Raw genomic sequence first — 15,157 nt, forward strand, 5'->3', positions numbered from 1 at the left:
CCTGGCTGGAGCTGATGGTGTGTGTGTGTGTGAGAGTGTGTGTGTGTGTGTGTGTGTGTGTGTGTGTGTGTGTGTGTGTGTGTGTGTGTGTGTGTGTGTGTGCGTGTGCGTAAGAGCTCTGCTGGTTAGGGTGATTGGATGATGCCCAGACAGCATTCTCAAAGGAATTGCAAGGAGCAGTTGTTGTTGTGGCTAATGCGTGCCAGGCCACCTTTCTCTCACTCACAAAAACACCCTGAGAACATTTTTCACACCTCCTTTAGTCTTTGCTCTTGGAGATTTCAGGTGGAAAAGACAAGGACAGACCTGTGGCCTGTAGCCAAAGTGAGCTAGGAAGGAAAGGGAGAAATAGATTGACACAGTTAAAGAGGAAGGGGAGAGGCTTTTAGACGGATGAAAAGAGGGAGAGAGGAAAAGAATTTTTTTTGCCATACCAGCTGTCCAGCACTGACCTGCCAGACTATCCAGAAGGCCGATGAAGTCGTGACTGGAAGAACGTTGCTTCATCCACTGGCCTTATACCTGCCAGATGGGGTGGTTGAGGAAGGGAGGGTAAGGAAGTGAAAGGACCACCAGACGAAAAGAGAGAGAAAAAAAAGACTAAAAGGTCAAGCCTAATTTGCTTAATTTGACAGAAGAAGGTATCCAGTCAGAAGTAGTGATCCATTCACTATTCACACACACATATACAGGTATCCGTTATCAGTACAGATGTGTTTTACCAGCTTTCATTCTATCTTCCTCCCACAGATGGCCAGCTCAGACATATAAAAACAGGAGAGCCCTTTGTATTCAATGCCAGAGAGGATCTCCACCGCTGGAACCAGAAACGCTATGAAGCTCTTGGAGAGGTAACACATTGATGTTTATTTTTTTAAGCTTCCTTCAGGCCATTCATGTTTCACTGGGTCTATTAAGATTCTTTATAACATGGCATTTAAAGATGTGACAATGGTTTTTAAGTAGTTGTGGAGCAGACAGACATGGTCCGGGACCTGTTATCACACATGGAACCTGCGACATAGTTTAATTATATTTGTGTATAGCAAAGTGGATGTGGCAATCATGTTTGCCCACAAATTCTCCCCGATTTGTTAAAAAAAGAATTTGGGTCAAGTGTTAAATTGAATTACGTTTCCTATTGTGGATATCTTGGCAATTTAAAAATGTCTTGTGTCACGTTAGTGACTATTCTCTCTAAGCAATCGGTGTCCTGTAGTATTTTGATTCCACCCTCTAGTATTGGCTCAGCTTGCTTGGAATGTTGTGGTACCAAAAAAAAACAACTGGTACTATCCAAACCCTTTTCCTATTAGAAACGTAAAATTAGCGTTTAAGAAACCCAACTGAACTGGATTGCTTGGTGACTCTCATGGATCCTAGCTCCTTTTCAAACATGATTTGGTCATGTTATATTGCCCTCTCCTCAGTCAATTGTATGTGAACGAGGGGCTGTGGGTCTCTTGCACATTATTCTATTACAAACTGTATGAAGGCAATGCAAATTTCTTTTCAACACATTTACCAGCACTAGAGGCCTATCTATATTGCTCTGATGGATGCTTCAGGCCTGACAGAGCATGTACAGAAGAGAATCAACAACTGTCTTCCCAGTTTTCCATGATTGTGCAACATGCGGTTGCCAACACACATTATAGACTTTACAGTTACTGATGCAGGCAGGACTGGTGTGAATGGGACATGACAGCATGGACAGATACTTTTGAATGTTTATTCCACGGTCTTAAAATCCTGTCAATACATTTTTGCTACAGTTCCTTGATGCTTTTATGAAGTTTTGTGGTCGTCTGCATCACCATACAGCCAAAGATACCATCCTAAAGTTCACCTCTAATTCCCTCCCACAGCACCACCACATGCAACATGCATTAAGATAATGAGACAAATGTTCTTTTGTAATCAGTTTTTTCTTTTGCATCCCCTGCTATGTTGCTTTTAATTGTGTGTGTTCTTTGAAGTTCAAAGCAAAGTGATAGACCCGTTTGTGGGATTACCTGGGTGTTTTTTATTATTTCTAATGCAGGTATACAGGAGCTCCTTTGAGAGCCAGCCTTCTGTGAAGGCTTTTTCCCCCTCTTTTCTTTTGCTTGCTCAGGCACTATCCAGCATCTAAAAAGGATGGAGAAACAAACATTTGGTAGCCTGCAAGAAGAAGCCCCAAAAGAACACACAGACATTTAAACTAGCTGAACTCAGGAATCAGAGGGGGGCCAAACATTTGGAGAAAATAAATAAACATCAAGCAGGCTGTATGCAAATTTTCTTCATCTCCTGATCAAAAAAAAAGACAGAAGAATCTTCTTTAGACGAGAAAAAAATGAAAAGGTGTCGATCAGTGTTGATAGAAGCTTGTTTAATGAGAACTGATACTGTGTGAGTTGTGCTGCAGGAGATTAACTGGCTGAAAAGAAAGGAGCACTACCTGAATAAGCAGTATTATCTGTGCGTTGTTTTTGGGCCAAGAAAATGAATATTGTATCGCTCATACAGCTTTGAGAGTACAAATGCATTGTTTTTTTTGCTGGTATGAAATATGCTCCATTATAAATAGACACAGCCACTGAATTATATGCCTTTGGTTGTTAAAGTGGGTTATGCTGCTTAGTCAGTGTTCATGTTCAAGAGTGTGTGTCACAATGGCGTACAAGCATGCTTATTTCTGTGTCCGTCTGGCCGACACTTTTAGATGTATTTGTGCTTGAATTTCTCCCTCTATGCCATTTGTTGTCTTTCTAGTCTCTTCTATCATCCCTCTCCTTCATATTTGCATCAAGCAGGATGAAAGAGTTAAGCAGATATTATGACGGTCAGGAAAATTCTCTCTCTCTGTAGAGAGACACATAATAAATAGATATAATGTAAGAATCTAGAATAAGCCCCAATGCAGACAGGCCTGTTATGGGCCAGCATCACTTCACAGCACCACCAAATGCTCTTTATCAACTTGCCACCTGAGACGGTCTGAGAACTAGCAGCGATTCAGACTGAGTCCTGTGTCAGATGGCACAAGGACGTGGCCTCATGTGTTGGTCCCCGGCAGTGTGAATAGAGTGGTATCATCATTGCCCCATAATGTTCAATCACATTCCTTTCTCTGCCTTCCTTCCTCCAGTGCTCTGTCTGGAAGACTGATGGCAGCTTCCTGCTTTGCTACAGTGTAGACACCTTTCTCACTGGCTTTCAATTTGTGCTACTTTTTTGTACTTTTTCTCCAAATGCTAAAACTTTTAAGGCGTTTTTTTTCTATCTAAGTCATTCGTCGGAAGATTTATTACAACTCTGTGTTGTCATTATCTACTTTGAACGGTCTTCTGCTACCCACAGCGCTAACGTGACCCAAACAGAACTGAAGTGCACAGACGTGTCATGAATTGTGTCAGAAGACTGCCGTACACGAGATGAGGATATTCACACTGGAGAAGTCTTGTGAATTCATGACACTCTGCCAGTGTCTTCTGTTGGGGAGTTCGCTCATCAGAACTCACTCGACAAGATGTGAATGGACAGCTATCTCTCAATGATACCATAACATTCCCAAGACTCACCAAAATGAAGCCAGTGGATTTGTCTCCTGTGAATGGGGTTTTAACCTGCTGGGTATAATCTAGGTGTAGGATCTGAAGATGTGTGCACGACTGGGTGGATAGCCAAAGGTGGGCATCAACACAGACCACAGGTTTGATCCATTTATATGTCTGCATTAGGCAGAAGTGGAGATGGCTGCTGCTTATTTTGAACATGGGAGTACTACAAAGAGGGCCAACCGACAGAAATAGACATCCCATTCTTATGTAGCGCAAAGGGGTAAAACTGAAATGCTGCTAACATTAGCCATAAGATAATGAATACACTGCAATGAATGATTTATGTTATTCTTCTGTGTGGGGCTAATACTATTTAGAGAGAGCAATCAGAAATGTAAAAGCAGAACAAAATCCCAGTCTTTTTATTCACAATGCCAACTGTTAATAGACAGATTGACAAGTTCAGCAGACTCATAGGACTCAACACATGGCTCAGGAAAATTTGCGCTTTGAAAGGGATCAACTGTATTCATAACTTCAATCTGTTCTGGGGATGTATTCATCCTTTAGGGCAGCTGGCCTCCACCCAAGCAGATCTAGAGTTGTGATGGACCATTTTGAGTTCAGCCTATGAGACCCATCGGCCAGGCATTAGATGATAGGCTGCAGCCTCGAAGCCACAAAGACAGCACGTCACAGCCTCAATATCAGCGTGTTGATAACCATCTCATGGACCAATCTTCTAATTCCTCCTTCACTCTCTCTACTCAACCCCACTACTTGGAAAAAAATGGAAGTGCTAGTCAATGCTAGCATTAAATTAAACATTCAAAAAATTCTTCCTTTATAACGCTGCTTGGCGACAAGGCGTCTAAAAAAGAGAGAGTTGTAGAAAAGGAGTGCACTTCCACCGATCTAAAACTGTATCTTTACTACACTCTGTAATGCTGTATTTACAAGTCTCGAAAAAGTGATTCATAATACTGCTGCTGGAGTCCACACTATGACCAGGAGAGTGGGTCATAACGTTCAATTTCTCAGAGATGTCAAAGGATTGACTTTAAAATTAAACTGTTGGTTCATAAAGCGAGGGATGATTTTGGGCCTAAATATAATGAAACACATTTTTTTACTTTTTTTCAATTGCATGTCTAAGTCTAAACATGGTGAAGCAGCATTCAGTTTTTATGCACCATAAATCTGAAAAAATAACTTCTCAAAAAGTCTCGACCAATTTTGTTCTTTTAATCAAGTTTTGCCAATTCATTTTATACAATCAAATTTATGAATATTCACTCACAGAACTGCACTGGAATTTATTATTCTAGTGTTTACTGTCTTGTTATATTTCATCTTATTTAGTTTGTTTCAATCCTTTTAAGTTCTATTCATCCTGTTATATTATATTTTATTTTTATATTGACTTGTGGTTCTTAAAGACATTGTCTTTTGTGCCTCATGCATAGCACTTTGAATAGATGAAAGTTACTTATCACATCTGTCTTGCCTTTCCTCTATCCATCTCTCCTTCCATTCTTCCTTTCAGTGTCTTTATATCCTCTCGGTCCTGTCTTGTTTTGTGTGTCTGTGTACATGTGGGAGAGGGCTTTGGGGGTGCAGGCTGTATTGTCAGACACATCACAGCACCAGATGTCCAATTTGCACTTCAGCCTCGTCTGAATGGAGGGTCTGATACAGAGAGGGAGAACGAGGATGTTGGTGTGATGGTCTCCAAGAAAGAAAAGAAAGATATGGGAACAAAATTTGAGTTGAGCACAAGAGCAGTGAATAATCTTTCCCTCTTGATTATTATTATTTTTTATCGATAAAAAACAATTCAAGTGTTATTTCCGAGAAGCGACACTGGTCAACTTTGTTTGCTTACCATGGTCTATATATCTGTACGTATTAGTAGAGGGCAAATGTGTGCATGGGCCTGTGGGCTGCAGTTGAAATACCTAAGAAAAAGCTATGACCCATTAAATTAGACTGCAGACTAATTTGTAGGCCGGTTCTATTTGTAATAGCATAAAATTCATTAACAAACTCAATAGAGATTGGATGATGTGATGTGCACAAAAGAAAAATGGAACCCATGCAAACCATCGCCATGCCATTGCCACTAGAGTGAGACAGAAGAAATTAAGAGGACATGTTATCTGTTAAATGTTGAAATGACAGAATGACTGTGATGGTGTACATACACACACGTATGATTGCATTAATCAACCAAAAAAGTACATCAACTCATAGGCTAAAAGAAGCAAATGTTGGAAATGATGTATTGAAGAAGAAACCAAGACAGGTTGAGGAAAAGGGGATAGAAAAGATCAATACAAAAAAAAAATTCACATAAATGCAGCTGTACAGATGTTTTTATTTTACCCAGAATCGGCTCGGTTTCATTTTTATGTAGTCTGAAGGCATGGCAATAGCATAAAAAGGACATCTATAGTCTGTCTCTGGATAAGTAGAACAAATCTGAAGTTCAACTGAAATAGCCCTAATATTCTTTATTGGGTTCTTTTCAATTGTGTTTTGTCATATTCATACTCAAACACGGCCTGAAGAGGCCACATAATGTTGGTGTAGTGACATGTTCCATCCTGGGCTCTGACCGTTATCTTGATGGCCGTATTACAGCTGTAGAGCACACTATCTGTGAGCAGTGTTGCTCAGTGCAGCGGGGTCACCTCAGCCTGTGTAGGTGTCAGTTGTAGTCTAATTCTTGTGATTCGGTGATGAATCTCTCTGATAGAAGACAAGCATAGGGTCTGGCCCAGATGGAGCTCTATTAAGCTGTTAATAAATGAGGATTCTGCTCTGCTCTGCTTGCATCTGTGGAATGGAAGACACACACACACACACACACACACACACACACACACACACACACACACACACACACACACACACACACAGCGTCAGAATATTATAATGAAGTAAAGCTAGCCAGATGGCTGAATTAGAAAGCCGTCTCTCTCTCCTTTTCTTTCTGTCTCTTCGTCTCTCTCTCTCTTTCTGTGTCTTGCACTCTCTGCTGTCTCTCTGTTATCTTTTTTTCTCTTTCTGTCTCCCTCTGTTTCCACATTATGGATGCTGGCCGTTGTCATAGCAGTGACCAGCTGGCCAACGTTTAGGGCCTGCTGAAGTGCCCTTGAGCAAAATACTGAGGAGAATGGCAAAATAGTTTTAATTTTCTTTCTTATATTATTGTGTTATACCTCTACCATGTGCATAAATTAGAATACCATCTGCATTTATTTGGATGCTCGACTAACAGTATATGCAGTAAAATGTGTGGGATGTAATACAGATCACTGAGGAAGACCTGTGATGAGTGTGTGAAGCCAGCGTCCAGCACCATCTATTACACTGAAATCATTCATTCATTCACATTGCTGCGATGTCTTTGTGTTACAGCAGATTCAGCCTTTAGATTATTCCATCAGAAGTTGTATTTATGTTTTTCCACAGAAAGTACTAGACTGTTTTGTCCTGAAGACACTCAACGTTAACAAAAAAGAGATGAATTCCATTTTGAAGTTATCAACTAACAAAAGACCTTATGAATCAAATTTAAAGATTTTAGTGCCATTCATGAAGTGTTGCATCGAAGACAGGAGACAGGTCTCCAAACCGTATTTAAAGCATCAGGAGGTCCCATACTGGTCAAGGACTATTTTGTTCGGAAGCTAATAGTTTTTTTCTAAAGAGGGACTTTAATGACAGCTGTCTGCCCCGATTCACTGACTGCCATCACGGCTCCATTCCCTAAACACTTAAACACTGAGTTGCAGCTTCTGCTGAGAACACGAAGGAGGAAGCAGACACAGTCAGAAAAAAATGGTTACAGGGATTGAGTGAGGTGGATTAGAGTTGATGAAAGAGAAGGGAATTGGACTGTGGGCTGGGGTTTGAGTGGGGTGTTAGAGAAAAGACAGGAGGGCTAAGAGTTGCATCGCTGGCATCTGTTGGTACCGCCGGCACCTAGGGTGGCATACAGTTCTTTACTTTGAATTAGACCTCTGCCGGCTTCACAGTTAACACCTGAGGAGGTCATTACGATGCCATTAGGATGAGTAGTGCTGGGAGTGAGCAAGAGGGATATCTACCCTAAGTGTAAACAGTCTGTCTGTCAGTCTGTGTCTGAGAACTTTCTCTTCCCCTGGAGAGCCTCTGACAGAAGAATGACAGAGATCCCATGTGAATTACAGCAGTCTCTCTCTCTCTCTCTCTCTCTCTCTCTCTCTCTCTCTCTCTCTCTCTCTCTCTCTCTTTCTCTCTCTCTCTCTCTCTCTCTCTCTCTCTCTCTGTGTTTCCCACATGGACTAACAGATCACACATTCACAACAATAGGCTCTATTTTAATACCACTTTTTGTTGGTACACAAGGCTGACTTAGAATAAACAACCTTTCTATTGCCTCATGCTCTCTCATTTTCACAGTCTCTCCTTCTGAGTATGCTTTGCTCTTGCTGCCGCTGTTGTGCTGCATTGTTCGGGGGGATTGTCTTCTTTTCTCCTTTTTCTTCCTCTCTATTCTCTGGAGGAGCAGGAATGCTTTCCTGGGTGCAGTCAGTGATACGGCATGGAGCAGCCTTTTCAGTTTCATTATATAAACAGCTTTGATGCCTCTTCTTGCTCTCTGGTTTTCTATGGCTAAGTGGCTTTTGGAGAGTGCTCTGGACTACAGAGACAAGAGTTTCTTGTGTATGTGCTGCTGTCTTGAGCATATTTGTGCTTTTGACTTACTCTGAAATAGTTTATTCAGAAAAACCCAATGTGGCTTCACAATTAAGCTCACAAAATGATTCTAACTGGGATCCTCCCAAGGCCTTAACACAGATGAGTAACTGTGACTTCTGATGACTGTGTGTATTTTCATGTAAGATTTTATATTTCACCATAAAATTATTAATTTGATCTGAATGAGTCTTATATCCATCTTGTTGAAACGTACAGCAACAATAGATCATGTCTTCCAGTGCTGGTTTCAGGTTATTGTTTTCTCTCCTTTACTATACTTACCTCAGATTCTTCATTGTTGTTGACCATCTTAACCTTTATGTTAAAAACATATTGACTTGCAGCCACAATGGTGTGTGAGTAAGAGTGATGAAGAGATTGTTATGGGGATGGCCAGAAGTTTGCAAGCAGTTGATGTCACAGCCCATCCACCCTAAGGTCTCTTATTGAGGCCATGTCCGGTTCTCTCCCCATCCATCCCTCCTTCAACGGTTCTTCTCCTCTCAGCTGTTCAATGCAGTGGGAGCTGGCACAAACTTTTGGCTCCTGGGGATTGCTTCTTCATGTCCCCCTTCATGTCTTCCTTCTTTCCTCCCACTGAGCCCTCCTCTAAGTCCCTTCCTTCCTCCCTGATCCCCCTCGTCTTGCTTCATCGCCACAATGCTTCCTCTACACAAACAAACTACACACACACACAGAGGTGACCTTAGCCACAGAAGGTCTATTTCAGACTCTCCCACGGCCGCTCTCACGGTCATGCAGAGAGCTTGCCGTTGTTCGAGGATACACCATCACCCAGCTGTCCTATGGTCGATTGAAACTCCACTTTTCCCCGTTTTTGCTCTTCTAACCTTATTGAAGGCTGACTTTGTCTGTGAGGGTGACAAATGTTGTCATCACTCATGGCTTTTGCTCTGTATCTTTACATAGCAAAAGTCTAGGAGTCTAGGTTTTCAGTCTAGGACTTCGACCCTGACTCTTTATTTACATTTCAGATAATGTTGCACCATAGACTCTATATAAGAAATGGATGTAGTCATCATGACGTCACCCATTGATTTGTGGAGTGCCATTTTGAAGCCTTGAGTTGACGATTTCACTGCCACTATCGTGGATTATGGTCGTCGCCATATTGTTTTTAATTGAAGTTTCCATATTTGGAATGCTGAGGAGTGACATAGTATACGGCTCTGGTAGCGCAGCGGTAAGCCCACACTACAATCTGGCTTATTTTCGCATCTGGAGGGGTCGCGTCCTGCTGGACATTAGAGAGAATGCAGGTTTTAAGACTTTTGCTCTGGTTTGACTCGGCAGGACCAGAGGTTGCCGCCTGTGTTGCACCCATATCTTTTCAGCCTGAAAGATATTACATATTTGTAGCAGATAAGAAGGACTTTGTACGCATGTATATGGCCATGAAACCTATTGATTTGAATTGATTTAGGCAGCTTTTATCTTTCTCTCTCTCATCACCCTTTCTTCCCTTCTCTTTGTGTGTCTTATATTATGTGGCAAATCCACTCCTCATGCTTCTCCTATCGTCTGATGCCGACAATGCGGGCACTCAGCATTGCTTCCTGCAGGCATTTCATTAAAGCACTAATAACACATTGGTAATTAGGTGACAAAGAGGCTTTTCTTATTGTACTGATCAGCTGCTGAGACATAGTCCTCTGAGGCCCACACAGAAGGAGGTTGTGTGTGTGTGTGTTGTATGTGCGTGTGTCTATCCCATCCCCCACCCAATTTTTAAAAAATAATTTAATGGCATGCTAGTATTGTTCCTTTTTCAACTCTTACTTTGAATCGTGTTTACTGCAAAGGTAATCTGTCTGCAGGTTTTATTATGAATTTAAGCATACAGATGACCACAGAGTCTGTATACACGCTTGGATATTAGATTCTTATTTATGATCTACACACTATCCTTTTATCAGTGGAAATGCATTTACATAGCAAAACTTACATTTTTTCCACTTTTCTCTCTTCTCTTCTTCCCTAGTCTCTCTCCTTATTCTATATCAGATGGTTTTCGAGCCACCTGAGGCACTGAACAAATAACCTAGTGCAAATGAAATTTCCTGTGAGGCTTATTGATGTCATTAAACACTAGCATTCTGAGGCTCGGAATCATTTTAGTCTTCATCAGACTGGCTGACATTTTAGTGAATTAGCTGTTGGAGGATTGGTGGGTTTGGATGAGGTGGGGTTGTTTTAGCTCCTTGAGCATTTTTCCCCCTTCACAGGGTCAAATGCTAGAATTGATCATCTCATTTGGTCTGTCTGCTGGCCTTTGATTGGCTGTCATGAGGCTAATATTTGTCTGGTGCCTAATGCTATTCTTGCATGCTGTTCCTTTAAGCAGTAAACCACCTTAGCATTGAGTTTATTTCGAGGATGAACGAGCTTGATGATTTTGTGATTATCATGAGGATTCACATTTTACTTTTTTGATCACTCTTAAGTTGCTTTTATTTTTCTTTCTAATGCGTCAAAATGTGCATCCATGCCATTTAGAGTTTGGAACATGTAATTTACGGATGTGGATACATTAATTTGTCCCTTGACTTAAATTTCAGAGCGTAGTCAAAAGAAAAGATTTTTGTTGGTATGTGCCCAAAAGTACTGATTAGTTACATTTGTTTTACTAGTCATGCCAATTACATCTAGTGTCCTGCTTTCTAGAATAACAGGACATGTTTTGACATTCAGCATTATTTCTATCTAGCTTTACTTCACCTCTGTTCTTTGTACAAGAGCAAGTTTATATTTGATTGTTTGTAAATACACACCAGTTGCTTGTGAATGTATATTCAATCTTAGTACAGTTTCACCAGTGATGGGCCGTGGTTTTAAAGCTATGGCTTCGATAAGCGCCACGAGAAAAAGAAGAAAAAAAAGGAGACGCCGTGAGCGAGGTGACGTTGCCACAGACCCCTGACGCCCTTTACATGAGCAGATCCCCGCCCTGGCGACACAGCAATAGGGACAGTGTGCACCAGTGGACAGTCGCACCAGCAGCAGGGGGCCGCGTCCCTTCCCGGCGGGGAGAGAAGTCACAGCGAGTCACAGCCAGAGCGGGCGTGCCACCGGAGCTGGCGACCCGCGGTGATATTTGGTGAAATGTGCTTGGATGAAAAATGCTGTTGAACAGGTCCCAAGAAGCCATACAGGAGGCCTGAAAGAGCAGAGGAACAAATGAAGGCAGCTGTGCAATAACAAAATAAGCTAATAAGCAAAAATAATTATAATAGATGTAGAGTATTTGTGAAAAACAATTACATTATAAAAAAGCTATAATTTCGTCCCTCTCTACAAAAATGTGATCGAATCATCATGCCTCTCAGATGTGATTTGGGGTCAGTCAGTTGGTCAGTCTCTCTTTCCAAACGTTCACCACTGACCTTTTGTTCCTTGAATTAGCAGGTCTGATGCTTCAAAGGTGAGATGTCACTGCAGAACAGGAAAGCATGTTGCTCAGCTCGCCCCACGGTCCTTCCACCCATCATTGTATTGTTGTGACATGGCTAGGGAGTCTGTCATTGCACATGTTTGTGAAACATCATCAGAGCCGCAATGGCTTCAACACAGCTCACCGCCAGCGGTAGCGTGCCCTGTCATCTGTTATCACCACTCTTCTGTCTTCCCCTCACAACTGATCAAAAATCGAAATCTGTTCCACAAAGCGCTTCTCTGTTCTCAGCTGAGCAGGATGTAGGGAGAAGAAAAGAAGGAAAGAAGAAATAAGGAAAATGGAGAAGAAAGTTGTTAATGTCACTGAACCATGAAAGCCTTGGCCTGGGGTTGGAATGATTCGGTATACAAGGTTCTTTAGTGCTGTGGCTGCGGGGATAAACATAACTTACATCAGCCCTTTGCTTGTACAGGAGATTTCCTCTCCTGGCACTTACAACCTCAACACTCTAACTGCACTGTGATTCACACACACACACACACACACACACACACACACACACACACACACTCACACACTCACACACACACACACACACACACACACACACACACACAGCTCACACAGTACGATCTAGGCTCTTTCAAGTAGCTCATGTACACACATACACACTCATACCAGAGGGCAAACAAGGGTTTTGAATAGTATTTTTGATTCTGTTTGCACGCATGACAGTGGTTGCTATTACGTGTTCACACATACATACATAGTTTAGATGGCTTTTGTTGGATGGATTTGTATCAACAGCAATACAAAAATATGAATTGTATTAGACTGTATTATCAATGTAATCTCTGACTGTGTGTATGTGTGTTCTGTGTCTTTTTTCTCTCTCCAGATCATCACTCAGTATGTTTATGAGCTGTTGGAGAAAAAGTGCAACATGACTAAAGCAATCCTGCCAGTAAGTACCCTGAGTGAAAAGAGGCATTTTCCTCTTTGAATTATGCCCTTGAAGATTAAAGGGAGTATTAAATATGAAAATTGGCGTAAATGCTTAGGCTTCAGAGTGTGATTATGATATTGAGTGTCCTGTTAAAAAAATAAAGAAAAGGGGATTGTGAGGAGTCAGCTCTCCCCATTCTCTATCAGTCGTTGTCTTTCTCTTTCTATCTCACTCACTTTCTCTCTTACTCCCTCTCTTTCTTTTACCCCCTCCTCTGCCCACATCCTTTGTGCAAAAGTGTCTCCTCAACAAATTAACTGTATTGTGACGTGTCATTTCAAAGGCGCAGAGGCGCAGCATGCTGATGCTTAATCTGTTTTGCATTCATTCGTTCTGAAGGGGACTTTCTACTCTGCCATCACAGAGTTATTCTTTGCCCAGCTCATCCAGGCTCAGAGCTCACACTTGATCCCTTTGTATTTGTTGTTGGAAGCATGTTTGTCTCTTTTTGCCCCCCTCCACCCTGACATCTTTGCTCCTTTTCTGTTTATAAAAGTTGTGATCATTTTTCAGGCTGCGTTTATGGGGATGTTAGGCGGCGCTGGTGTTTAGAAGCACAGCAGCGTTAGCTCCAGCGCTAACAGTGTCCATAAATCACATAGCCAGGGACTCACCGCCTTTCATTAGCCTCCATACACTTTTACTGGTTTATCTGCTTGGCCTATTTATCTCATTATTCCGCTGGAAAATTGCTCTGCTTTTCTGTTGCCCACCCGCCTGCCTATATATGGTGTGTGTGTGTGTGTGTGTGTGTGCGTGCGTGTGTGCGTGTGTGTGTATTAGTGGTGGGTCCGTCCACCTGCGTGCCATTGAACTTGTGACCGCAGATTTTAAGAAGATTAACCACAGCCAAGTATAGGGAGAGGGAATGATGGAGCACAAGAGAATAAAGGCTAAGATTTTCTCCCCCACTTGGCTCTCTTTGTCTGCTTGGATTAAGTTCTTGCAGCTGCCACCCATGGCTTTTATGGACAGTGTTTGTCTCCTTAGAGATTCTTCCAGGCTTTCGGGAGGGATGCAAAGACGTAAGGGATGTGGACGGAGCGCAAGCACACACACAAACACCCACTAACTCACTTAGACTCTCTTTCAGTCTGTATTCCTTTCTGCCTGAGTTTTTTTTTTTTATCACAATTATTGATGATTAGTGTGCTTGTGCATATGCACTTTGACATGTACTTAGGCCACAAACTCATGATGCATAAGAACATTTCCAACGTTTCATTTCATAATTATTGTTCACAATCCAAACCTATTGGGCAGTTAAAAAAACGAATGAACGTTATTGGGAATGAATACATTTTTCTGTTGTCTGTTAGTGACACAATAACCTGTGCTTTCCTGAACCTTTAGGTGGATGCTACAGAAGATGAAGCCACCAGTTTTATCTACATGAGCCCAGATGCCTTATCCAACCCCTCTAAACTGCTGGTGCTGATCCAGGGCAATGGTGTGGTGCGAGTCGGTCAGTGGGCCCGTAGACTCATCATCAACCAGGACCTGGACTCAGGAACACAAATCCCCTTCATCACCAGAGCCATAGAGGTAGGGGGCACTACAAAAGAAGTTAAATCCATTCTGTTGGATGTTGAACAGATTTTCTTATCTTTGATCCAAGATGTCATTTGTAATGTTTCACAAAGAGGTAGAGTGAGGACACTGCATGCAATGTGTCATTTTTTTCTTATAGTTATTTCCTTTGCAACAAGTATAAACTGTGACTGAGTTTTCTGAGTGAACAAGTCATGCAGCATGTTCATTGTGTGGTCATTAGTGCCACCACCACCACCACAGTGGTTAGCAGAATTGAGGCTCATATTGTTCTTGTTAGTGAAATGAAGCATATTCTTCAACCTGATCATTGTACAAGAAAACATTTATGCACTTTCATAATGTGTGATTCAAATGTAGTCCTGTGTATAAATGAGTGAATACACTGAGAGAGAAAGATGCAATGTACAATATAGTATTCCCACTATATGATCACATCCATGCTTATACATCTGTGTGCCAGCAAGCGATGGGTGGCTCTGCCTGTCTTATTATTTTCATCCCCATCTCTGTGCTCATTTGTCAGCCTGGCCACGACTACCTGTGTAATTTCATCGGCCTGCTGTTCAAATTGACTTAAGGGAGATCCCGCTCTCCCTCTCCCCTTGTTCCCTCGTTTCGTCCATCTGAATGCCATAAAGACTTTCACTGCTGTGTAAAGCCCACTCCTGCTGTGTACAACAACAGGGGAGGTTTGTGTTGCGTGTGTGCGTGCCCATGTGTGCGCTAACGGATGATTCAGCTACGCCTAGTCTTTGAATTACAGTTACCCAAGCTGGTATTACAGTTGGAGAAGGCAGGGTTGCACTGCAGAAAGCCAAAGTGACAGCTTAGATATAGAGAATGCGGTGTGTGTAGTATGAGTGTTGCTCATTCATCATAGTAAACAAC

The 15,157-nt window shown here is 41.9% G+C and overlaps 1 protein-coding gene across 1 annotated transcript in view; it reads left to right on the forward strand.

Moving 5' to 3' along the window:
• Positions 1–15,157, forward strand: part of arb2a (ARB2 cotranscriptional regulator A) — a 143,202-nt gene that overhangs the window by 5,170 nt on the left and 122,875 nt on the right. Inside the window, exons 4-6 of the mRNA XM_068566427.1 lie at positions 751–851; positions 12,608–12,673; positions 14,069–14,260. Coding sequence (XP_068422528.1) covers positions 751–851; positions 12,608–12,673; positions 14,069–14,260 — 359 coding nt within the window. The remainder of the gene's footprint in view (positions 1–750; positions 852–12,607; positions 12,674–14,068; positions 14,261–15,157) is intronic.

The sequence above is a fragment of the Clinocottus analis genome, unplaced genomic scaffold (genome assembly GCF_023055335.1).
Source record: "Clinocottus analis isolate CAN_PGR_092001 unplaced genomic scaffold, fCliAna1.0.p SCAF_7, whole genome shotgun sequence".
In the NCBI taxonomy this organism is placed as follows: Eukaryota; Metazoa; Chordata; class Actinopteri; order Perciformes; family Cottidae; genus Clinocottus; species Clinocottus analis.